Source organism: Penicillium crustosum, assembly GCF_028827405.1.
Source record: "Penicillium crustosum strain IBT 35664 chromosome Unknown utg000002l_segment0_segment0, whole genome shotgun sequence".
Lineage (NCBI taxonomy): Eukaryota > Fungi > Ascomycota > Eurotiomycetes > Eurotiales > Aspergillaceae > Penicillium > Penicillium crustosum.
This window is the reverse complement of record NW_026623123.1, coordinates 6,171,197-6,194,561: the sequence shown is the minus strand read 5'-3', so window position 1 is coordinate 6,194,561 and position 23,365 is coordinate 6,171,197. Positions and strand designations below refer to the sequence as shown.

Below are 23,365 nucleotides of genomic sequence, written 5' to 3'. Positions count from 1 at the left end.
GAGACATGACTTGGAGGTTCAATATCATGCTCGTCGCCATCATCTCTACCTTTCTATCGACTCTCAGCCAACAAACCATTGGCCGTATATTTCCTATCAATATCAATCCTATTTCGAATTATTTCCATCAGAGAACAGTAATAGGGGACTCGCGGAACGACTGGGCCTCATGCTCCATGCTACCTCGTCTATCAACTACTGAACGGACCGAATTCGGCACCGGCCCAGGAGGATGCGTTGTCTACGGCTACCCCTCTACTGGTGGAGTTCTCGTCAAAGAGGCTGACCTTCTCGACATGCTCTTCCTATCACTCTCCCGCTCTCATGAGTCGCAGCGCTCTCCTAGTGTCGACGAAGAAGACAGATTCTGTAATCTCATGCGACAGACTGGTGCTAAGTGGTGGTCGAGTAGGGAGGATATGCTGGAAGCGCGGTTAGGCGCGAGGGAGATGACGGAGGAAGAAGAAAAGGTGCTAGTGTTCGGTTGGCCGACGGATGGAGTGGGTGTGTGGGTGTTGAGATATGAGAGTTACAGGCAACTTCCAAAAGATTTTGGGAGAATGAGTTTAGCGATGAATATGGAGGAGAAGATACAGATGATGAGAGAGTATGGCGCTACGTTTGTTGAAGATGTCACACAGGTGGAGGAACTTCGCGAGAGCGAAGTATGTCTTGAGTCCTATTAGTCTTGGAATAAGTACTTGTGGAGAGGAATTTGATTTGATGCTATATATACGTAGTGCCGCGTTGACAACTGCTCTTGTATTATAATACTATCACTGGGTACTAGTATAGAGATATGGGGCAACTGACCATACTCAGCCAGTGGCTCTATGAAGCCGAATTTTGCTCTGGTACTCAACAAGTAATCCGACATAGTGTAAATGGAGGTGACGATAGAAAGATCATGATCTGCCGTGCACTTAGGAGCAAGAAACTATGCTATTTCCATGCTAGACATTTTTACGGAACTTCCCGGTGAGCGGCTGAAAGGTCGGACTATCCTCTCGATTGCCTATCAAATCAATACTGTGATAGACTCAGATTTGATTATGACCATATATTATGGTACTGTATCTGAAATGGGAGCACTGTGAGAACTTTTGGGTGGAAGAGGCATGTTTTCGGCAGTTGTTCCGGGCGAAGTCAACATAGAAGGGTGGCTGGATTGAAGTCAACAAAGACCCTGATTATAGGTTCCACAGTAGCTAGTAATCTTAAATAATATTAAGAAAAAAAGGGGGAATCCCTGTCAATGCCTAGGTTATGAAATGAAACGGCCTGCACCATATATTGTTCTGCTAGACAAACAATGTAAGTTCATCCAATGAACGAAAAGTGTAAATTAGGCGCCCATCTTCTGTATGATAAAATGAGGTGAAGGTGAGTGAAACTAAGTATCTAGGACTGAACAACAAAAGCGACTTGCTTGGTCCGGTTACAATCCAACTTGTCTATGATTTTGCGTACTGACGCGTCCCCTAGGAATTCCCCAGCTGATCCATCCCCGTTTGGGATATACATATAATCTAACAAGATGTCTTTGAATTTGAACTTCCCAACATAATCTTCCATCATACCTACATCCATGGATCTCCTTGGATTCGACTGTGACCCACAACAAACTCCACACCGGGCCGGCCCGCACAACTCTGTATTATGGGCTCATTTTACTCTGAACGATGCCCACATTGAACAAGCAGGCATGTAATATTGTCTAGGCCTTATTGACCACGCCATCTACGGGATAATATAGCTGTGCCTTAGGATTACTCAGTTCTGACAGCCCTCACATATGGAGTGTTACCATATCTAGCAGAAATTCTGGATGAGTGTAATACATTGTAACACTAGGCTTTATGATTCTAGTCCTTCTATTCCTTCTAGCTCAAGACCTACGAAGAGACCAACACTCTGTGCGTCAGGCGTCTGCCATAGCTACATGTACATGACTAAATCCACGAAATCACAGATGACCTGTGAGGCTCACAAGTCATCCATGGATAGAAGGTACCTTGGCGTACTTGTCATTTCACGACAGCCAGGTCAAATACATAGTGTACATGTGCATAATTTAGTTAAAGGAATTGCCCTGTGCTCAGAGTAGGAAGGAGCGACGGGGGTGGGATTTCGTTAAGTCCGGCTTGACATACATCCGTGGACACCTGATCTTCAAATTATTGCCCTTCGATCTTTATCACTCAGTCTAGCTAATTTGACTTGTCTCAACGTCCTCTCTCACCTCATATTACAGGAAATCGAAATGGCTGCCATCATACCTCAAGGCCTGAAGTCCTATCACCAACTGGAAAAGGTTCGTGCCTTCTTTGATTCCCTATGCATATCATTATATGGTGGCTGCGAGAAGGTACCCCATGAATGGATAATGAGGAGTTTGACTTGACCCCGCTAACTTGGCCCCAGCTTGGTGAAGGTGCCTATGCAACGGTGGGTATCCCCCAACAGCTTGATACCAGGGAAAATTCTCGGTCTTTCTGTAGGAATATCCGTTCATGATTATGTTGTTAGGTCTTCAAAGGTCGGAACAATCTGACCAATGAATTGGTGGCCCTGAAAGAGATTCACCTCGACCCGGAAGAAGGGATCCCGTCCACTACAATCCGTGAGATCTCTCTGATGAAGCAGCTCAATCACGAGAACATTCTGGCTCTGTACGATGTGTTCTACACGGGTGAAAAGCTCATGATGGTGTCGGAGTACATGGACAAGGATTTGAAGCGCTTTATGGATGACCGAGGTGGCGCTCTTGACCTCCTAACTATCAAGTCATTTGCACAAGACATGCTGAAAGGCATAGCCTACTGTCACGAGAAGAGCGTTTTGCACCGGGATCTTAAGCCTCAGAATCTGCTTATTGGTTGGGATGGACGTTTGAAGTTGGCGGATTTCGGCCTCGCTCGCGACTTTGGCATCCCAGTCGGCACTTTCTCGAACGATGTGGTCACCCTCTGGTACCGACCTCCGGATGTGCTATTGGGGAGCTGCTCTTACAGTACCAGCCTCGATATCTGGTCAGCGGGCTGTATCATTGCTGAGATGCACACCGGTCACGCTTTGTTTCCGGGCAACACCGACACCGACCAGCTCCTCAAGATATTTCAAGTGATGGGTACTCCGTCTGAATATACTTGGCCAGGCGTCAGTCAGTTGCCAGGATTCGACCCCCTTTTCCCTATTTACTCGCCCCTAGATCTGAGACAGCTGATGTCCGGGGTCGAGTATTTAGGGACCAATCTGCTAGAGCGCATGCTGCGATTGCGACCGGAGCTACGAATCAGCGCCGCTGATGCGCTACTCCATCTATGGTTTCAGAATTCATTTTCTCAGGCAGTCCCATCAAACCCATCCATACACCGCGTCTATACACTTGTCTAGATTTCCATACTTGTCCGCCCCTGGAGAATATGGGAATTATCGCAGAGAAGTGAGGGCATTACTGTACCTGGGCTATTGACAAGCTATCAGAGGGAACTAGCAGAGGAAAACAAGTTTTCCAGAAATGTACTTAGGACAGACCACTCGAGTGGTGAAATGGAAACTTTGCATAAGTGAAGGCTATGTATTATTTCTCCATTTGATAATCGAGAGGCCAGTAGCCGACATTTCCCAAGAGCACGGCCTAATGTAATCTTTATACGATAGTTGCATTCATGCTACTCAAGATAAAGTGCTCTTTATATGTATAGTTCCTAGATCATGATATTGAGGGGTATAGTACCGAAACATGACTTGGCTGATATTCCGAAAGTGGAGACTCACAGTCAACCCTCTATCCTTAGCAACGATATTTACCAGCCAGTCTGAGAGCCCCAAGAGTCATTAGCATTGGCACCAACATGAAGCAGCTTCGGTGGTAGTCCTAGATTACGGTCAACTGTAATGGTGTGTCCCCCGTCGTACAGGATACTGGTGGTGAATTCGATCATATCTTGATGCAACTCACCATGAGTATCCTCGGCATAGAGTATTATTTAATAGCTGACTTCTGGATAGATGGGTGTATGATTTTTTCAGCTCACCTTACTAGAAAACCGGTTACCCTTTAACATAGAACAAGAACAGTTTGTTGATACGGCTTTCACGTAGCAGTTTATTTCGCTAGTAGTAAATCTCGAGGAGGGGTATTGCAACTGTTCGGTATTACCAAGTGACATCTGACATCGCTTTGACCCCCCCCTCCCCCAACACATAACTCAGGTAGGAGCGGTTAAGTGAACGTTGCCACATAATTTAGGTCACGGACTAATCACGTGATAACACCGAGCCTGCCCTCATAAAAGATGCGGCAGCTGAAACAGGAAACCGGAAATAGGGAAGCCCTAGTAGGGGAAATTCGCCATGTACAACACATTATAGATGTGCCTGCAAAATATATACCCATTGGGTAATGTATTTCGTAATACTCTGCGTAAGATGATAGATGAGCTATCAAACTCGCGAGAGAATGCCATGTATAAGTTAAGAAAGTTCTGAATAAATCGTAATTGGATTGGATATAAATCGTTATAAAACGCCTGCCGGTTCAATGCATCTTGGGTATCGACGGAATGAGGAAAGAAAAGGGCCATAACACCAGAATGCAAACGAGTGCCCGCAAAATCAATGCCCAAGGTAAATCATAGATAGAGGTGGTACATGGCTGTCGGGCTGCTCACAGGTTTATTACAACCTGCAACCTGGCACTTTGAGAAAGGCTTGGTCTTTGAAGTTGCCTTTTTGGACTTTGAAATGGACCGATTCCCAGCGCATTCGCCGCAATAGACCTGAGGAAATTGTGAGTTTTTGTAATAGGCTTCCTCGTCTGAAGATAGACAATACTCACATGGCCACATGGTTTTGCAATATGTATCTGTTGTTTCAGTCCCTCTCCGGTTCCCAACTCGTCCCCGCAGTTAGGGCAGACAGGCACGTCATCTTCTGCCAAAAGTCGAGTGAATCCTTCCGGCGCCGGGTCTAGCCCTTTATACGATGATCGACGAGGCCGGGGCGTTGGCTGACTAGGTGGATTATAGTCGAAGCTGGGTACTCCAAAGCGAATCGTGTCAGACATGAACGAGAGTAGCTCCTCTTCGGTGTGGAAGTACGACCTTGCGGGCGCCCCTCTTCTTGATCGCCCATGTTCTGATATTCTAGACGGCTGTATGTGGGGTCGAAAGTGCATTGGAATTCCATTGTTGTCGAGATATCTTGGTTCTATTGGTCTCGGCCTGACGGAGGAAGAGCCAACAATCTGAACATCTCCATTGTTCGGCGAAACGTTTACCGAATCACCTGTTGTCTCCGCTTCCAGATCAATCACAGTCGGGTGATCAGCCACAGGCGGCGTTTGGTTCATCAGATCTCGTGGAAATCGTAACCTCGGACGGTGCGGATGTGGGGTATGTAGAGGGCCGGGAAATGATGTCACATTTCGTTGAGGAGGAGAGTCCGGGTCATCTGTCAAGTCGATCACGACGTTATCTCTAGGCGAAAGCATCACCGGCCGTCGGTAGTCGAATCCATCTCGGTGTCTTCTGGGTGGCAAGCGGGCCGATTCAGGTCGAGAGTCGGAGCGGCGGGGGTGAAAATGCTGCTCCCAAGTGGCATCGCCGCTTCCATCGTTATCTGTCGCCATTTCACGATGTGTTCGCTGAGAGAAATAGGAATGTCGTTAGCTGGGTTCTTGGTGATCTGATCAGGTGCCCCGCCCGTTTCACGACCGATGAAGGCTTACCTTGGTCCTGGCGCCCATAAACTGGACGCCAGAGTTTTCACTCATTTCAGGGCCTAGACCTGAAGTCAAGAAATGATATTTTGCCGAAAAAGAGGAAATTAAAGACCGCCAGGGAGGTAAAATGGCAAGATTGGGATCCATCTTTGTTTCTAGGCCGAGTCGAAAGGCGGTCGAGCTCTGCCAGTGGTATAAGGCGGTATGGGATCATCAGTAAGGTTTGGCTCAGCTCAGTCCACGGGTGCTGTTGGGCGCATGGCAAAATTCCAAAATCGACAAGACCAAGTGGCTCTGGCAGCAGGTATTTAACTCGTTTCTGTAGAGATTTATCGCTGTCCATTGTGAGTATGTCACAGGTTTTATAGTAAGATTGGAGCAAATAAAAGATATGAATTCATAATCAGCCCTGGAGGCTTTTCATTCATGACTAAGTTTACATGTGAATTTTGAATATACACCTAGGCATGGATCCACTGTCTGTGAACATAGTTGCATTAAGAGCTGCAGTTTCAAAACAAACACCATTGAGAATTCAAAAGATAGCATGCTCTAGTATTACAGTATTTTCCTGGGAATCATGACTGTGCCGCCAGCACTGTGACCACACCTGCCTCATTCAATGCCACAATGCTCTGAGCAGCGGATCCCCAAGCAACTGATGTAGCAGGGATTGCACTCCGCAGAGGCTCTGACCACCCCTTGGATGCCTTGGAGAATTGCTGGACAGTCACTCCACTGGGGCCACCAGTCAAGAGGAATTGACCAGTGTAATCCCAGAAAATCGACTCAACCTGGCTTCCAGTGTCCAGTACCTTGGTTTCCTTGGAGCTGCGAAGATCCCAGATCGATACAGTAGTGGATTGCGCGGCCACTGCAGCCAGGTAAGTACCGTTCTCAGAGAAGAACAGGCATTTGACGGGGCCAGACATGGCATAGTCCGCAGCAGCGGCGCCCGTCTTGACATCGAAGATCTTGACATGTCCGTCTGCGCCACCGGCCGCGATCAAGTGACCATCGGGGTGGAAGCTGACAGAGAGCAGGGCTGAATAAAAGTGATTAGCATCGCGCTTGCGTATGTGTTTTGTAGAGTGGCTTCTTACCTGCATCAGAGAAAATCTGGGAAACCACAGTGTTTGTGGCGAGATCATAAAGCACATAACTCTTATCAACACCAACAGAAGCAATAATATCACCAGTAGCGTGAACTGCGACGGCTGTCACCTCACCGGCGTGGGAGGCGAAGCTTGAAACTTCAGCACCGTTCTCAAAGACCTTGACGGAGCCGGTAGAAGAGCCAACAACGGCCTTGTCTCCTGCCCATGCCGCATCGGTGACTGGGCCATCTGTCTTGAGAGTCTGCACCACAGTCTTCTGGGAGAGCGAGTAGACACCAACCACACCGTCAACACCACCAACAAGAGCCAGGTCACCAGTCGTGTTGATAGACAAAGCACGGCCACCGGGGTAGAGAGGTTCGGAGGTCTCAGTTGGTTTAAATGTGGAAATAGCCTCACTTGAGGCCCAGCCCTCAGGGATTGCGCGCTTACGCCGGGTCTTTTGTAGTCTGTCTAATAGTTAGCAATCGATCGAAAAATGTAATATAGAAGCACCAGTTCCACGTACGCTGCCTGTGTGTTCTCAATCCGTTCCAATACTGCCTGGGGCAAGCCCGTGGAGTCCACTTGCATAGCCTCTCCTCCAGCGCGAGTGGCACCAACAGACACGTTCGAAAGCGCCTCCCGAGCCTCATCCCTCTCTTGCGTCAGGCGCGCGATCACCCGCACCGCGGCATCGTGCTGATAGAGCGCCGAACTTAGCTCGCGTCTTGTCTGTGCCAGATTTTGCTGCAAAGTGAATGTTTCCAGGGCCAAGGCATCCCATTCTTCTTGGAAAACGCCGAGAAGAGACGGGATAGATGTGAGGGTAGGGGGTCGGGGTCGGACAACGCGCTGCGACTTGAGATCGATCAGATCGTCGGTGGTAAGCTCCTCGCCGTTCACGGGATCCTTGCCATGCTCGGCAATGTATGCCTCAATGAGGCGTTTTTCAAATACGCTGCCTGTTTAATTATGAGATGGATGTCGTGCGCGCAAAGATTGAAGACTTACCGCTCTTGGTAGAGACGACGGGCACTTGAGGTGCTTCTCCGGAGACTGTGAGAAAAGGTGAGTTAGGAAACTTATTTCAAAGAAGAGCACAGAATTGCAATTAATAGTAGGGCACTCACTAGCACAAAGCATAGTTAATTGAGATTGGTTGATGAGGGTTGATGGAGAGGTCTTGATGCAGAGCGGCTCCTTGGACTTTTCGATGTGTCCTATTGCGGTTTAGCGCCATGAGCTGAGGGCGGTATAATAGGGCGGAGTATTGCGACCAGCAGTGACGTAAGTCCAGAGCCAATTGTCCGGCAGAAAATAAAGAGGGTGTTCCACTGTAATATGAGGGGCATGGAAAGGCGGAGAAGGAGACGGTGAGGCCAATGAGCCAATCAGATCTAGAATCTGGATGGTCGCAATATCTCGCTGTAAAGGCCAGCAGCTATCGACTTTCGCAATTCTCCAATTCTTGCTTTTGCACAAAAGAGATAATCTGTCTATACGTTTTGAATTGAACAAAATGGATTTTCCTCAATGATCTACAAAATAGGCACAGGGCAGCACAAGTACAAAGCTTTACATGAAAGCTAGCAAGCAAATACAGCATTACCACCATGCCTAAGAACCCAAAGTTTGAATATGGTATGTCGCTTCACACCTTTCTCACGTGCCCGATGTTGTTCTGACATGTTATACAGATGCAAAGCAGCCTGCATTTCTCCAGAAACTCCGGGGCCAGTATGGAGACAACACCGGTCGCTTGGAGCGGCCTGCCTTGAGACCGACCAGACTTAAGGTCAATAAGGATGACGATGACGACGAACCTACCTATATCGATGAATAAAGTAACGAAGTGATCTCCAAAGAGGAATACAAGGCACTGGTTGGTGAAAACAGCCCGAAAGGAGAGGGCGAGGCTGGAGATTCAGCGAAGGACAACTCCTCTGGCAATCAAGACAAATCCCAAGCAGAACTTTCCACCAGCAAACAGAACAATCTCACCGAAGTCGGAGGCCAGAGGAAACGAAAACAGGCCAAAGTGGTGGGTGAGGACAAGGCCGAAGTTGAAGAAGTCCCGCCGAAGGCGACTTCGAAGAAATCCAAGAAGCCCAAGAAGATCAAGCTCTCGTTCGACGAGGAATAAGAGTCTATCAGGGCTGGGAATTGGAGTATTTGCGCCAGGTTCTAGTTCGTGAACATTTGACTCAGTGCAACTCTTTGAGGACTCACGATGAGTCAATAGAACAGTATACCGTCATAGGATTAGAGACTGCCAAGGTTGATGCCATCATATAGAAAAATACATAGGTAGTAATGACAGTATTCAGTCTATAAGATATAAACCCGCCCAGCTTAAAAAGTCCAAGTGAAATAATAATTGAAGTGTTGTTGAAGGTCTGGGCCAAGGGCGCATCTTTATCAGCAACTTTTTTTTGCAACTTTTTTTCTTCTCACGGGATCCAGTTCGCCTTCCATTCATTTTACAAACAACCTGCTCTTGGTCTTAATATCTGCCAAGATGCCTGTTGTTAATGTCGACCAGCTGGTCCGCTTACAGCGGAAGCCCGAGGACATAAGAAATGTGCGTGTGCCCCTCCATCCCACTTTGATGTCTGATGTCAGGACTTTATACTAATCTCAAGCCACCAGATCTGCATTTTGGCCCACGTTGTAAGTCAAAGAAATGCACACGGAATTTTGTTCGCTTTCAAATGCTCATCGCCTTTTCTTTTTTTGCATTTTTAGGATCACGGCAAGACATCTTTAACGGATAGTCTTATTGCCACAAATGGCATTATTTCACCCAAGCTGGCCGGTAAGATCCGCTACCTGGACTCTCGTCCAGATGAGCAGCTTCGAGGTATTACCATGGAGTCCTCTGCTATCTCACTGTTCTTCTCGATGCTCCGCCGTCCAAGCCCGGACGCAGACCCAGTGCAGAAGGAATATCTGATTAACCTTATCGATTCGCCTGGTCATATCGATTTCAGCAGCGAGGTCTCAACCGCATCTCGTCTTTGTGACGGTGCAGTTGTGCTCGTTGACGCAGTCGAGGGTGTCTGTAGTCAAACCGTGACAGTCCTGCGGCAGACTTGGGTCGAGCAGTTGAAGCCGATCCTAGTTATTAATAAGATGGACCGCTTGGTAACAGAGCTGAAGATGAGTCCCGCCGAGGCTTTCTCCCATCTTAGTCGACTGTTGGAACAGGTCAATGCTGTCATCGGTAGTTTCTACCAGGGTGAACGCATGGAAGAAGATTTGCAGTGGCGTGAGCGTATGGAGGACCGTCTCAATGCTGCAGCAAATCGGGACCAAGAAAACAAAAAGTCATCGGTAGACGATGAATCTGCACAAAGCATTACCGAGGGAACTGAATTTGAGGAGCGCGACGATGAGGATCTTTATTTCGCACCTGAGAAAAATAACGTCATCTTCTGCAGTGCCGTCGATGGCTGGGCTTTCACAATCCGGCAATTTGCCGCTATTTACGAGAAGAAACTCGGAATCAAACGAACAGTTCTGGAGAAAGTGCTTTGGGGAGATTATTATCTAGACCCTAAGACTAAGCGCGTCTTGGGCGTGAAGCACCTGAAGGGACGTGCTTTGAAGCCCATGTTCGTTCAATTGGTTTTGGATAGCATTTGGGCAGCTTATCAAGCTACTACTGGTGGTGATAAGGGCAAAGGGTAAGTTGACAATGAATGAAACTATTGTGTTAACGCTGATATTGACATTTACTAGTGACCCGGTGTTGCTGGAGAAGATCACCAAATCGCTCAACATTAATATTCCGGTCTATGTCTTGCGCGGACGTGATCCCAGGAACATTATGAATACGCTGTTCTCTCAATGGCTACCACTATCTACTGCGCTACTGGTATCCGTCATTGAATATCTCCCCAGTCCTCCCGCTGCGCAAGCCGCCCGACTACCGGAAATGATCAAAACATCCCCTGGCGCTGCTTTCATTGCTGATGATATCAAGACTGCCATGGTGGATTTCAAGACAGGACCTGAAGTTCCCGTCGTGGCATACGTCAGCAAGATGGTTGCCATCCCGGAGAGCGAGCTTCTGTCTAACAAGAAGCGTAGCGAAGGTGCCATGACTGCGGCCGAAGCCCTTGAACTTGCGCGTCGCAAGCGGGAGGAGATTGCAAAGATGCAGGCGGAAGCCCGCAGTAATGGACAAGAAGATGACTTTGAGCGCATGACCTCAATCTTCGAAACTACCTCATTGATTACCGAGACGACGGAGGAGCCAGAAGAGCCAGTGGAGAAGGACGACCCCGACCACCTTATTGGTTTCGCCAGACTCTATTCCGGAACCCTTTCAGTTGGAGATGAGATCTATGTTCTCCCGCCCAAGTTCTCTCCAGCCCACCCGCACGCCAGTCCGGAGCCAAAGAAGGTCGTAGTCACAGATCTGTACCTGATGATGGGCAGAGCTCTTGAACCCCTCAAGTCCGTACCAGCTGGTGTGGTATTCGGAATTGGAGGTCTTGCAGGCCACGTCTTGAAGACAGGTACTCTTTGCAGCAGGCTGGATGGAAGTATCAACTTGGCAGGTGTTTCGCTGAGCATGCCGCCCATCGTCCGAGTTGCGCTGGAGCCAGTCAACCCAGCAGACCTGAGCAAAATGGTCACTGGCTTGCGCTTGCTAGAACAGAGTGATCCTTGTGCGCAGTACGAGGTGCTACCTAGTGGTGAACACGTTATCCTCACAGCAGGTGAACTGCACTTGGAGCGTTGTGTGACGGATCTGCGCGAGCGTTTCGCCCGTTGTGAAATCCAGACCGGCGAGGCTATCGTCCCCTACCGTGAAACTATTGTTCATGGCCCCGAGATGGCCGTGCCCAAGAACCCCGACCTTGGACGTGGAGCCGTTCTAACTGTTTCCGCTTCCAAGCAAATGACCCTGCGTCTGCGTGTGGTTCCGATGCCAGAGGCCGTGACGGAATTCCTGACTAAACAAGTCGGAACTATCAAGCAGCTCCAATCGGAGAAGCGCACAGAGGCTGAAGGCAAGACTGAGACTGACAAGGAAGCCGAAGCTGCCGTTGACGGTACTGGCGAGGCGCCTGAAGGTCACATTCTCTCCAAGCAGGAGTTCCGCGAAGGGCTAGATAAGTTGTTCAACGAGGAGGTCAAGGAAGATAAGGAGCTATGGAAGAACGTCGTCAACAGAATCACCGCTTTCGGACCTCGGAGAGTCGGCCCCAACATTCTCGTTGATGCAACTGCAGTCAACACCTGCGAGAAATTGTGAGTATAGCGGTCCAAACAGCACTGTGTCTATCGTTCATATCTAACATATCCTTTCTAGCTTGATCGAAGACACCAAGCAACAGATCGACGGTGATAACCACCAAGCACTACTCGTGCGTGACTTCAACGACAAGATCGCATATGCCTTCCAGCTCGCAACGGGCCAAGGCCCCCTATGCCAGGAGCCCATGCAAGGCGTGGCCGTGTTCTTGGAGGACCTATCTGTGCAGTCCAGCGCAGGCGATGAGCTTGACATGGGCCGGTTGACAGGCGAATCAATCAGACTGGTCCGTGAAGGTATCTCAGCTGGTTTCTTGGACTGGAGTCCTCGCATCATGCTCGCAATGTACAGTTGCGAGATCCAAGCTACCAGTAAGTATTTCATTCCTTTCCCTTCCTACTTACTACCTAATATACCTTCGCACCATCCCATCCACCATACACAAACAACAAACCCACAACTAACACACCATCTTCACCCCCAAAGCCGAGGTCCTAGGCCGTGTCTATGCAGTAATAACCCGCCGCCGAGGCCGAATTCTCTCCGAAATCATGAAAGAAGGCACTCCGTTCTTCACGATTCTCGCTCTCCTCCCCGTAGCCGAGTCCTTCGGATTCGCTGAGGAGATTCGCAAGCGGACATCCGGCGCCGCACAACCACAACTGATCTTCGCGGGCTTCGAGGCTCTCGACGAGGATCCGTTCTGGGTACCTGCTACCGAGGAAGAACTTGAGGATCTGGGTGAGCTTGCCGATAAGCAGAATGTTGCTAAGCGGTATATGGATGCTGTGCGCAGTCGTAAGGGATTGGTTGTTCAGGGACGGAAGTTGATTGATGCTGAGAAGCAGAAGACCTTGAAGAAGTAAGGTCGGATGTACAATTTACTCCGATGAGAGTTCAAAGTTCAAAATGGGAGATTTATTTGCATTTCATTTGGGGATTTTTTTTTTTTTTTTTTTGTAGGATTAATTATGGATATGTAGGATACATGTGTTTAGGATGTCACTCCGAAAACATCTGTCAAGTCGCACTGAGTAGACTTGGACACGACAGATGAATAATTGGAGGTTCACAGAAGATGAGAGTCCTCCGCGTGTTCTTCAAAGAAAAACTTCAATCTCCCTCACTTGACAAACACAGTCCGACATGGCATAGGTCTCGACCGTGTATACTAAGGAGGGTTACCCAGTAGGGTCTACGTGTAGTGGCGGTGAGGCCTCTCTACTCGGAAAGAAGAGCGAGGGGGAAAGCGACCACAGGATGGTAGACTGTGATCGAGGATCGAAGGAAAAGGAAGGGCGGAAATGACATGGATTTTTCAATCATGTCTCCGTTGGGTATCTTTATTCTGAAATCGTTATCCATGTCAATAATACACATGTCCAGGAATACACGTTGGCGTCATTGGATCGAGTCAAACGGCGGGCGTTTCCTAGATTCGTGAAACATGAAAGTCGTCATGTTCAAGCGGGATGCTGCTGCCTGAGAGCATGGAACAAGTGTGGGGGCTTGAAAGGCATTCCTCGCAGTGAGGGTTGGGGGGTGTGGTTTTTTTGACACCCGTGGATCCCGGAGGTTGAAAGACAATTCTGTCGGGGGATGAGGGGATCTGCCACCGACATCTAGGTAGACGGGGGTAGAGTCTGCTTGGTTGTTGTTTGTTGAGGCACTATGTGGCCAGGTAACAGTAGAGGTAGCCCATTGGCCATTCAAGGAGAAGGCCGAAGGCCACGCAAGGAGAGGGACCGAGTTCAAACAATTGCATGTTCTCAGAATGGTCTGGCGACCTTCCTCTGCTCACTAGTTCCAGTGACCGGATCTCTCATTTCCTTCCAGCTAACAGGGAACATCATGTTGCCAGCATCACTGCGGGCCATGACAACACCGAGATCATTGCGCGCGGTAGTGATGTAGTAAAAGCTCTGATCGCCAAGCGAGATAACAGAACCGCGAACGATATCGCCGACACGGAACATCTCATCCATGACGACACGGTCCTTCTCAACAGCCCGTACGTCTTCCTTTCGGATAAGTGCCTGGAAGCGCAGTTCGTCGGTGCTGCTGTGGTTCTCTGGGTTGGCGGCAGATGTGAGAATGGAGGCGACATTATCATTGTCGGAGGCTGTTCGTGATTGGTCTTGATATTGTGATGCTGATTCGTCCAGAACGACGAGAATGGAGACTGTGGCTTGTCGCTTCTGCACACGGGTCACTCGTGCGAGAACGATGGAGTCCACGGCGGGAAGGGTGTTGTAGCGAGGCTTCGAGGTCGTTGACGATGCAACGGGAACCGCTGGGGTAGAACCTGCTTGGTCCTTGGAAGATATCACTCGTGACACTCTGAGAGTTGGTCTTGTTTGTGACTTCGGCTGTGCAGGGTCTGCAACCACGGGACCAGCGATAGAGGCGTAGATGAAGGATTGCTGAACATGTGTACCGGGGCCTGCAGAATATGTAGATAGAGGGCCGAGGCGTTGCCCAGGAATAGCGATGGGTGGTAGAGAAGCCATGTTGCAAAATTGGGGTTGGGCCAATTTTGAGGTGGAAGAGTTCTGGAGTTTGCAAAGGCAGCGAGTTTTCCGGAGCTTTTTTTAGGGAGCTATAATACGGCCCGGGTTTAGGTTATTCCGGGCACAGCTTGTACCCACACTACTCACAATACTGGACTACAGATGTACGACTTGAAACACGTCAAACTACGTAATTAGTTTACAACATGCCAATAGTTTGTTGAAGAATCCATCTGTCTCCAGGCAATTAATTATAGAGCCCATATCTAGCATGAATAAACAGTGTATGCGTCGGAACAACAGAGACAGCGACACCGGCCCAGAAATACCATGGCCATATAACAACAACAGAAGAGATAAAGAAAAGAAAAGCCCGATCACTCCAAATGCCCGCTGACGAAAGTGAATAAGTGGATTTAATGTCCATACAATACCCCTTGGCGGGGGAGAAAGAGAGTCACACAGAAAGGCTGACATGACACAGTACCGAAAAATAAAACAGTGGAATAATCAGACGAGACATAGGGTTCAAGCTTCAACCAGGGTCTGCTTAGGACCGGCTCCAACCAGCTCAAGGCAGCGACGGGCAAGCGTAATGACTTCACCCTCACCGTCATCCACATCTTCTTCATCGGACTCAATATTCTTGTCGGAGATAATCTTGACCAATTCCACGATGTCTTCGGATCGTGAGATATATCCAATAAGCTTCTTGTCTTCAGACTCTAGCAGTTGGAGGAGGGTCCAGATAGCAATGTGCTGGAATGTTGGATCCCCACTGGCAAGGAAGCGATGAAGGTAGCCATGGATGCCACCATTGGCGTCTGCCCAGTCGCGAACGAACATCGAATAATCGCCAACTACAGGTTGGTTAGCAGGTGATGACAGGACACAGAAAGGCAAGGAGCGTCAAGGGAATAGTATAATACCTTTCGAGGACAGATTGCCCAAAGCAGCCGCGCTGTTGCCCTGCACCTCAATGCTTTCGGAGTTTGTCAGAGGAATCAAGACGTCAAATACTCCTAGGTTGAGAAGGTGCGGCTTCAGCTCTTCGCTGAGGGCCAGCACAGCGATTGCAGCAGTCATCTCAGATTGGACTGTAAGGGGAACACGGAGGACCAAGTCCTTGCACTTCTGTACTGCTCCGGCCTGCAAAACAAGTTCTTTGTTGCGATCGGAGCTAGCTGCAAGGTTGCGAAGCGTGGATATAGCGTGACATTGAATCTCTTCGTTGTCAGTCGAGCCTAGGAGATCCACCAACGGCTTCAAGAAGCCCGCTTCAATAATAGGGGATTCATTATGAGGGTGGATAGAAATGTTGCGGATGCAAGCGACGGCGGATAAGATGAGAGGAAGGTAGGAGGATTGGAGTAGTCGTAGCAGTGGAGAGAGGCCCTTCGCCCGAACGATTTCAAGCTGGTATTTCTCATCAGAAGCGAGATTGCGCAGGGCCAGCGCCGCTTGGCATTGGACCTTGGGAGTGGATGAATCCATAAGATGAACTAATGATTGCACGAGGCGCGACTCGGTTTGGGCGAGTCGCTTGCGATTGGTCGAATCAACAGCGATATTGCTAAGAGCTGTTGTACAGTAGTACTGAACGTCAACGTCGGGGGATGAGAGGAGATGCACAAGCACGGGAATGGCGCCGGCATTGACAAGTTGCTGTCGGTTGTCATCTGGTCGTTGATGTTAGAGAAACAGCCCTTGGCCAGATGAATCAGTCGAAATCACTTACCCGAATGGGTCATATTGAGCAGTGCGCCCGTCGCATTTCGCTGGACACGCATATCCTTCGATTTGGCCAGGCGAATGAGAGGACCTAGAGCACCAGAGCGAGCAATCTTGGCCTTATTCTCCTCATGCGTCGCGAGATTGGTTATACATCCGACCGCATTGCACTGTACCTCGACATTGGGTGACATCATCTGGCGAATCAGGGGAGACAGCCCCCCAAGGGTGACTATCAAGACCTTGTTCTCAGCTGCACCGAGTTAGCGACCGTGTGGGGGCTGGGGAAGAAGATGTGTAACGGGAACCAACCATTTACGGCGAGATTGCCCAGCGCTGCACTAGCAGCCCGTTGAACTTCGATATCTGAGCTTTGAAGTAGGAAGAGGATAGGTTCGAGGGTATCGCGATCGACCTCACGCACATCTGAAGATAAGACGAAAGGTCAGTAATTGCATCATTGCCATCCGAGCGGCGATACACACCTCGTTCTGTGATCTCAGCGAAAGTCAAGCTAGCGCTTCTTTGCAGGTCAACGTTTTCTGAGTAAACCAGGGTACTCAGAGCCCGTAGTGGCTCGCCGTGGAAGAAGTCGGTCTCTGCGCGCTGTAGATTGTTGAAAGTTAGCGGTATGCTCGGGGTATGGCGGGTCCCAGGCAAACCAAGCCCCAGACTCCGATTCAGGAGAGGGAAAGGTAGCGATTTGGAATGATGAATTGTCTAGCACGTACGTTCTCCAAGTAGCCCAGAAGATCTGATACCGCTTCTCGTTCGTTATCGGCCAGGGTCGTTTCGTAGATACCGTCTCGAGAACGAGCTCCGATGGGACCGAGGCATGCTGTAATATGACACCATCTGTCTACTGCTGAAAAGCAAGACAGACAGGCAGTCGCGATTCCACTCATGCTGGCTAGCAAGCCCGCATCGGGCGCGGTCTAGTGAGGGCGGAGATAGAGGCGAAAGACAAGCGGTCGGGGCGAGATTAAGGGAGTTGAATAAAGGCGAAGCTTTGGAGGGAAACACAAGGGAAAGTCGCGTGATTAAAAAAAAAAAAATGTCACTTTTGGAGGGAAGCCTCCTGATGCTTGAAGGAAGGAAGTTCCAAGCGTTTCATTAAAGGGAGGGGGCGAGAAGAGAGAGAGAGAGAGAGATCGAACTAGTCTCCTCAGGCAGAAACTTGAGATTAACTGGGTTTCTACTTGGTTATCTATACATTTCTGATGGAATTGACTATTTCAATCGAATTCTTTTCTTCCTTTTTTGTATTCATCTTCACTATCTTCAACTGATGGATTTTAAAAAAACCATTCTTTTCCATTTTAACCAGCACCAGCTCCAACGCATACATCATCCCGGGGAGAGCTCTAACCTGACCAATCCGGAAAAGGGGATCAACTGCATCCAACCTCTCAAAGTACAAGAGTTAACAAGAGTGAGTTATACAACATATATATCTCTATATTAACTGCTTTATAGATAGATATATAGATATATATATATATAATAGGTTAAAATACTTCCTATGTCACTATCTCATTATTCTCAAATCGGGTTCAACGCCTTTTTCCTACTCGGCCCGTCTCCAATGCACTTTCCAGCCTCCCTTCCCCCCCGAGGGTCCGTGCAACGCTATACCAATCCACCTTTGCTCTTGTGATTTTACAAGTGACGCAGATGATCACCAGATAGAGTCACATATGGATAAGGTCATGTTGATTCTTTGGGGGAGATCGACATTTTCAAGAGGATCACATGGAATGTAATACCAACATAGCCCTGGAGATTGGGGAGCCTTGTAAGGTTTAACTAACTAGTTAACTAGTTCATTAGTTCATTTAATCAATTTGCCGGGCACTATTATTTATATATGTTTCAACATAGATCTAACACCTGGGTATGGTATTTGGAGTACATGTTGTGAAAGCATAGACCACTTGACTACCTAGGCATACATGCTGCCTTATGTTATACATGAAGTAAGGACGCTTAAATATGCCTCGGGCTAGAGCTGTCAGTCTATATAGTATGCATATATCAGTGTTACTTGGCAATACCGTTTAACTCATAAATTACTTATTACATTGCTCTCTCTTTATTTACCTTTTCCACATATATAGTAATATAATATTCTAAGTTTATACCTAGGTTAGGTACATGCCCTATATAACTTATATAACTAACTATGCCAAGTGTGATCAAAGTATGCGGGGAAATAACCATCTCCGCCAAGAAAATGCTGACTGTGGTCTTAATAGCCGATGGCAAATGGCAAATGGCAAATACCCAGAGACAAGAGACAGACTATATACAATTCAAAAAAAGGTCGAAACTTCTCAACTCTCCTTTTTCTTAAAAAATCTCTTCCAATCTGCTTAGTTTCTCTTTCACTTCTTTGTTCATCCTGCTTTTCTTGACTTTTTTTTAGTCTTTCCCAAGATCCCTATCCCCTTTATCCTAATCATATGATGTCTGGGTAAACCCCCATTGAATAGCATCAGCCCAGTTGCAGATCCCACCTGTGACGTGCCCTCTTTTGAATCTCCGGGGCACTATTTGATTGTCTGTTGAATCCTTTCATGGTCGCCAAATCGAATCCATGTCTACTTCAGTCACCGCCTCCACCTCCCTCCCTGACAGCCCTCGCCCCAGTCGCCTGCGCCGCTTCAGTTTACGAACCTACTCCCCCTTGCCTAGTGGGCAGCATTCGTATAGGCACAGTTTGAGTAGTCGAATTCCTTGGTTCTCAAACCCCGGCTCCATCTCTCCCACAGACTCCGCCGCTCCATGCCCTGAAAGTGACCATCCAAGCCTCTCTCGTTACACCTCTGCGCCCGCCCCGAGTTTCGGTTTTGGTACCGAACTTAATAGCCAAGTATCATCCACCGAATCTGCCGCTTCTACACCTTCCAACGACCCTCCCCAAAGACCCAATCCGATGGCACGCCTAAGAAGCGTTTCGTCCGTCCATCGTCCGCCACCTCGGACGTTAGAGCGTGCCAACAACTCCCAGGAGTCCACCCCGTCCCCTGAACCGGGCGCTGTTCAAAGTAATGCGACCGAACCCACCACCGCACCCACCAGCGCTCCTGCAGATGGGCAGGCGGCCCCCTCAAAATCGGAGACCAAGGCGACCATTCGGTTCTTCCCCTACCAAGATGCGCTCCAGAGTTCGAGGCCCTCGTTACCTTTCGCCCCAGTCGCCCGAACCCTGCCATCAGAGAGCTGTGTTATCCGTGTCGGTCGATACTCGGAGCGTGATGGTGTACCTCTCCCCAACCCGACCGAACCCTCGGACGCCCCCGTGGGGTTCAAATCCAAGGTCGTTAGTAGGAAACACTGCGAGTTCTTGTACGTGAATGGACAGTGGCACATCAAAGATGTTGGTAGTTCTTCGGGGACATTTTTGAACCACATGCGCTTGAGTCAGCCCAATATGGTGTCCCGTCTGTACTCCATCAAAGATGGTGATATCGTGCAGTTGGGTATCGACTTCCGAGGGGGAGAAGAAATGATATTCCGATGCGTTCGGATTCGGATTGAATGTAATCGATCGTGGCAACAGAAGCCTAACGAGTTCAAGTATGATTTTACCTATTATCCAAATTGTCATGTGTTGCTAACCAATATTCCAGCAAAAACACAGAAAGCCTTATTAAAAACTTGGGCAAGGGTGAGACGGCCGATTATTCGGGTTGTCGTGAATGCTCGATTTGCCTTGGCTCTGTCCTGGTTCGTTTCTTCTTTTCTTCCTACGAACCTTGCACCTACTAACTATAATGAAGCGGCCTTATCAGTGTTTGTTCATGGCAGCCTGCGCGCACGTCTGGCATTACAAATGTATCAGTCGTCTGATCCACTCCCCCGATTACCCAATGTTCCAATGCCCCAACTGCCGTGCATTCACCGATCTCAGCGCCGAGGTCGATGACTCGAATGACGCAGAGGAAAAACGAGAAAAGGAAGCGACAGAAGATAATGCATCCAATCACTCTTCTGAGCAGCCTGGAACGGAAGCGCCTTCAGCTGTCGAAACAAACAGCACAGAAGGACCGCCCGATCAGCTCGGAGATCTTGCCGAAGAAGAAAACTTGGCCAACGATGTGGAGAACCTTCATCTACAAGATGACCAACAAACGGATGACACTCGAAGCTCAGCCTCACCAGCGCCTAACTCAAGCACAGATGACCTGGCTCGCAGCGCCACTATCAACATCCCCGGGTGGCAACCGACGCAACCACTCAGTGTGCCGTCTGGTCGCCCATCACAACTACGCTCCGACACGCCAACATCTGACGATAACCCGTTGACTCCACGAAATGACTCGGGCCCTTTGGCTTTTGATGGCCGAGCAGGAATGCCGTAATACGTCGCTTCGGATCGAATTAATTTCTGGAAAACCAGGGCTTTGAGCATCTTAATACATATTTATCCTTATTTTTGGCATCTACATCTACCCTGCTGTAGGGGGTTATCATCTGAGCATTCTACGATATCAACATTGCAGGGAAGCATGTCTGCGTTGGTTTTCTGGGTGCACACTCCATATACACCGTTTGCATTGTTCAATAGCGCCTACCTCTATCATATAATTTGATTCGTCATGGCGCCCCAGCGTTCTATTTTCTCCTTCCTTTATCCCCTGGCCCAACCCCCACTACTGATACCCATTCGAGATCTGGACTGTTGTTTTGAATCTTGGCATATTTGATGAACCAAGAACATTCTTTCGTTAGCCTTTGGCTTGTTTTTAGTTATGACTAGATAATAACACGTTTGGTTTGACTCATCTACTCGTACCGGAGCATTTCCCCTGTCTGCCTACATACCTATGTAGGTAGCCCTGGAGGCCTCCACCTTGAGCGGATTATCAACCTCATGGAACACAACCGGAACCACACTTGAGAAGGTCCAAAGCTAGCAAGGTCATCAGAGGATATCCTGTGCTTCTTAGCGAGATACTTACCCTGCTTTCTACAACCTTCCAGTGTTGACTGTCAAGCTGGGTCTTGGGCCGATATACATCAAGTCGTTCTAGCCGGTTCTCGGCACCCCATATATCTAAGAGCGAAAGGACAAAATGCTTGTTGGCATGAATTAGTCGCAGAATACCAACACGGATTTTCTGTAATATCCATCTGACGCATGACGAAATATGTGCTGGGAGTGCCGTAGAGATTGAGGGGTATCCGATATAGATAATGAAGAGCTTCTGTACTAATCTTCTTATTGAGGAGAAGAATACATGGTGTATATCGCTTCACATAAGGTCGAGGAATGGTGCAAAGAGGACCACCGGCTACTGATGACCATTGGTCCCTCAGCTTTCGGTAGCATTTTACATATTCATTTGGGTTGAGCAAATGGGAATATATTATCAAGCGAATCTCGGATGGTAAATCAAGTAAGGAGGTCATGATCATTTGCAGTAATCAAGTTATGAAATGTTACCTAGGTAAGGTTATGTCTAAGTGTGTCCTTACCCCTCTTTGAGGCTCTCGATGGCCCCCTCGAGGCCCCATTGGCTGTGGCTGGAGTGTAACACAAGAGCCTCACACCAGTGTTGATTCCATCTGTGGACTTGTTCTCCAGCTTACGGTGATAGTCACTCGGAAAAGACGGGGAATATACAAATGATTCAAGCTCCATCGGCATGCCTAGCAAAATAGGATGGTTAACAATCACTTATTTCGTTATTGAAACAAAAACAGAAAACAGAAAGCTCCCTATGTATAGTTCCACCGAAGCATTTACCCATACTTCACTATAACTTGTACTAGCCGCTCAGTTGGAGTTTCACCCACTCATCAACAGTTGTAGGCTCCCTCCCAATCAACCACCTCAAAACACTGGGATTCCCTTTCAATCCACGCCGATTATAGAATAAAACCAACCTTTCAGCCTCATCCCTTGTGATATCAGGACGTGAATCTCCCTTTGAGGCCGGCCATCTCAAATCCGAATGCACATGATCCCCACTATACACGCCACTCTCCCCGACATACAAAAGCTTGAGAATCTTGCTCACGCCCTCTTCAAAAGTGGGGGTTTGAATCTCTATATTCTTACCAATATGCTCCCCAATAACCTTAATAAACTCCGCATCAGATACCGGGAGTGTCGAGCACAGCGGATACTGGACGAAATAGTGTGCTTCCCGCTCATCCAGAACCTTGGCCCCGGCTTCCGCCAAATCTCTGAGCGCAACTAAACTATTGGCAACATTTGGATTATAGATGTTCCAAATATATTCGATAGCCGGGCTATCTATTTTTGCGAGTGCAGTGGCTGGGTACACGTCCATGAAATTGGTTGGTTGGAGAATTGTGAAGTTCAGAGGGCTTAGTAGCAGTCTTTCTTCGACGCGGCTCTTGTGATCGTGCTGCATAAGGTTTCGATGCTGAGTGCCGAGAACGCTGGAATAGACAAAGTGCTTGAACTTCGTATCTGGCTTTTGGCTCTCGGCAACGGCTGCGTCGATTATGTTGACTCCGATTTCTGTCTCACGGGAGTGGAGTGAGGGGCCTACGTGGTAGACTGATGTTGCGTTGTTGAGGAGCTTGCGACATTCGGTGAGGGAGGATGTGTCGCATGTTTGCACTTCGGCTTCTGGATAGGTGGTTTGGAGACGAGAGGCGGATTCCGAGGTGTGGGCTGCTAGACGGAGTTTGAATCTGGATTTATTGTATAAGAGAGGAATCAGATGGGAACATTGTCTGCCGCCGGGACAAGTGATCACTAGTATTTCGCTCATTTTGATACTAACTGGATGGTTGTTTCGGAAGGGTTGTCAGTCAGAACGAAGGCGGAGTTATATATCAGGTGGAGGTCTGTACGTCAGATTTGCCCCCCCCAATGCAGCCGCACTTTAATTGGCTCAAATCTACGTCGAACTGCACTTTTTGCAAGACAGATGAGACCAGCAACACAGAAGACATAGGCAGATAATTCCCACTACAGCATATATTCTGATACCCAGCTTGTTACGATGAGCATAGCCAACTGTTTTATATACAACCACGTGATCAATAG

The 23,365-nt window shown here is 48.5% G+C and overlaps 11 protein-coding genes across 11 annotated transcripts; 5 read left to right on the top strand and 6 right to left on the bottom strand.

Annotated features, from left to right (window-relative positions):
* Window positions 1–5: 5 nt before the first annotated feature.
* N7487_005856 (uncharacterized protein) lies at window positions 6–686 on the top strand (the record flags this gene model as incomplete). Its single annotated transcript, XM_056873603.1, has 1 exon — window positions 6–686. One exon carries the CDS (start codon window positions 6–8, stop codon window positions 684–686), a length of 681 nt encoding a protein of 226 aa, XP_056731323.1.
* Window positions 687–2,263: 1,577 nt separating this feature from the next.
* Window positions 2,264–3,396, top strand: N7487_005855 (uncharacterized protein; the record flags this gene model as incomplete). The annotated part of the gene is made up of 3 exons (XM_056873602.1): window positions 2,264–2,314; window positions 2,425–2,448; window positions 2,530–3,396. The coding sequence occupies 3 exons, from the start codon at window positions 2,264–2,266 to the stop codon at window positions 3,394–3,396; spliced, it is 942 nt and encodes a 313-aa protein (XP_056731322.1).
* Window positions 3,397–4,521: 1,125 nt separating this feature from the next.
* On the bottom strand, window positions 4,522–5,875 carry N7487_005854 (putative RING finger domain protein; the record flags this gene model as incomplete). The annotated part of the gene is made up of 3 exons (XM_056873601.1): window positions 4,522–4,784; window positions 4,844–5,650; window positions 5,735–5,875. The coding sequence occupies 3 exons, from the start codon at window positions 5,873–5,875 to the stop codon at window positions 4,638–4,640; spliced, it is 1,095 nt and encodes a 364-aa protein (XP_056731321.1). The 3' UTR covers window positions 4,522–4,637.
* Window positions 5,876–6,141: 266 nt separating this feature from the next.
* N7487_005853 (uncharacterized protein) lies at window positions 6,142–8,006 on the bottom strand. The gene is made up of 5 exons (XM_056873600.1): window positions 7,959–8,006; window positions 7,840–7,884; window positions 7,355–7,790; window positions 6,832–7,295; window positions 6,142–6,773 (listed from the first exon to the last, which is right to left on the bottom strand). The coding sequence occupies exons 1-5, from the start codon at window positions 7,969–7,971 to the stop codon at window positions 6,307–6,309; spliced, it is 1,425 nt and encodes a 474-aa protein (XP_056731320.1). The 5' UTR covers window positions 7,972–8,006; the 3' UTR covers window positions 6,142–6,306.
* Window positions 8,007–8,441: 435 nt separating this feature from the next.
* On the top strand, window positions 8,442–8,971 carry N7487_005852 (uncharacterized protein; the record flags this gene model as incomplete). Its single annotated transcript, XM_056873599.1, has 3 exons — window positions 8,442–8,469; window positions 8,526–8,623; window positions 8,696–8,971. The coding sequence occupies 3 exons, from the start codon at window positions 8,442–8,444 to the stop codon at window positions 8,969–8,971; spliced, it is 402 nt and encodes a 133-aa protein (XP_056731319.1).
* Window positions 8,972–9,327: 356 nt separating this feature from the next.
* N7487_005851 (GTPase RIA1) lies at window positions 9,328–12,960 on the top strand (the record flags this gene model as incomplete). The annotated part of the gene is made up of 6 exons (XM_056873598.1): window positions 9,328–9,409; window positions 9,478–9,498; window positions 9,574–10,514; window positions 10,570–12,090; window positions 12,152–12,465; window positions 12,581–12,960. Exons 1-6 carry the CDS (start codon window positions 9,347–9,349, stop codon window positions 12,958–12,960), a joined length of 3,240 nt encoding a protein of 1,079 aa, XP_056731318.1. The 5' UTR covers window positions 9,328–9,346.
* A 903-nt stretch (window positions 12,961–13,863) lies between these two features.
* N7487_005850 (exosome non-catalytic core subunit CSL4) lies at window positions 13,864–14,604 on the bottom strand (the record flags this gene model as incomplete). The annotated part of the gene is made up of 1 exon (XM_056873597.1): window positions 13,864–14,604. The coding sequence occupies one exon, from the start codon at window positions 14,602–14,604 to the stop codon at window positions 13,864–13,866; it is 741 nt and encodes a 246-aa protein (XP_056731317.1).
* A 528-nt stretch (window positions 14,605–15,132) lies between these two features.
* On the bottom strand, window positions 15,133–17,348 carry vac8 (protein anchor VAC8; the record flags this gene model as incomplete). The annotated part of the gene is made up of 6 exons (XM_056873596.1): window positions 17,067–17,348; window positions 16,821–16,941; window positions 16,648–16,761; window positions 16,343–16,588; window positions 15,534–16,283; window positions 15,133–15,464 (listed from the first exon to the last, which is right to left on the bottom strand). Exons 1-6 carry the CDS (start codon window positions 17,238–17,240, stop codon window positions 15,133–15,135), a joined length of 1,737 nt encoding a protein of 578 aa, XP_056731316.1. The 5' UTR covers window positions 17,241–17,348.
* Window positions 17,349–18,931: 1,583 nt separating this feature from the next.
* On the top strand, window positions 18,932–20,699 carry N7487_005848 (FHA domain protein; the record flags this gene model as incomplete). Its single annotated transcript, XM_056873595.1, has 3 exons — window positions 18,932–19,914; window positions 19,968–20,064; window positions 20,118–20,699. The coding sequence occupies 3 exons, from the start codon at window positions 18,932–18,934 to the stop codon at window positions 20,697–20,699; spliced, it is 1,662 nt and encodes a 553-aa protein (XP_056731315.1).
* Window positions 20,700–20,990: 291 nt separating this feature from the next.
* Window positions 20,991–21,750, bottom strand: N7487_005847 (uncharacterized protein; the record flags this gene model as incomplete). Its single annotated transcript, XM_056873594.1, has 4 exons — window positions 20,991–21,016; window positions 21,163–21,250; window positions 21,300–21,550; window positions 21,630–21,750. 4 exons carry the CDS (start codon window positions 21,748–21,750, stop codon window positions 20,991–20,993), a joined length of 486 nt encoding a protein of 161 aa, XP_056731314.1.
* Window positions 21,751–22,109: 359 nt separating this feature from the next.
* N7487_005846 (uncharacterized protein) lies at window positions 22,110–23,087 on the bottom strand (the record flags this gene model as incomplete). Its single annotated transcript, XM_056873593.1, has 1 exon — window positions 22,110–23,087. One exon carries the CDS (start codon window positions 23,085–23,087, stop codon window positions 22,110–22,112), a length of 978 nt encoding a protein of 325 aa, XP_056731313.1.
* Window positions 23,088–23,365: the final 278 nt, after the last annotated feature.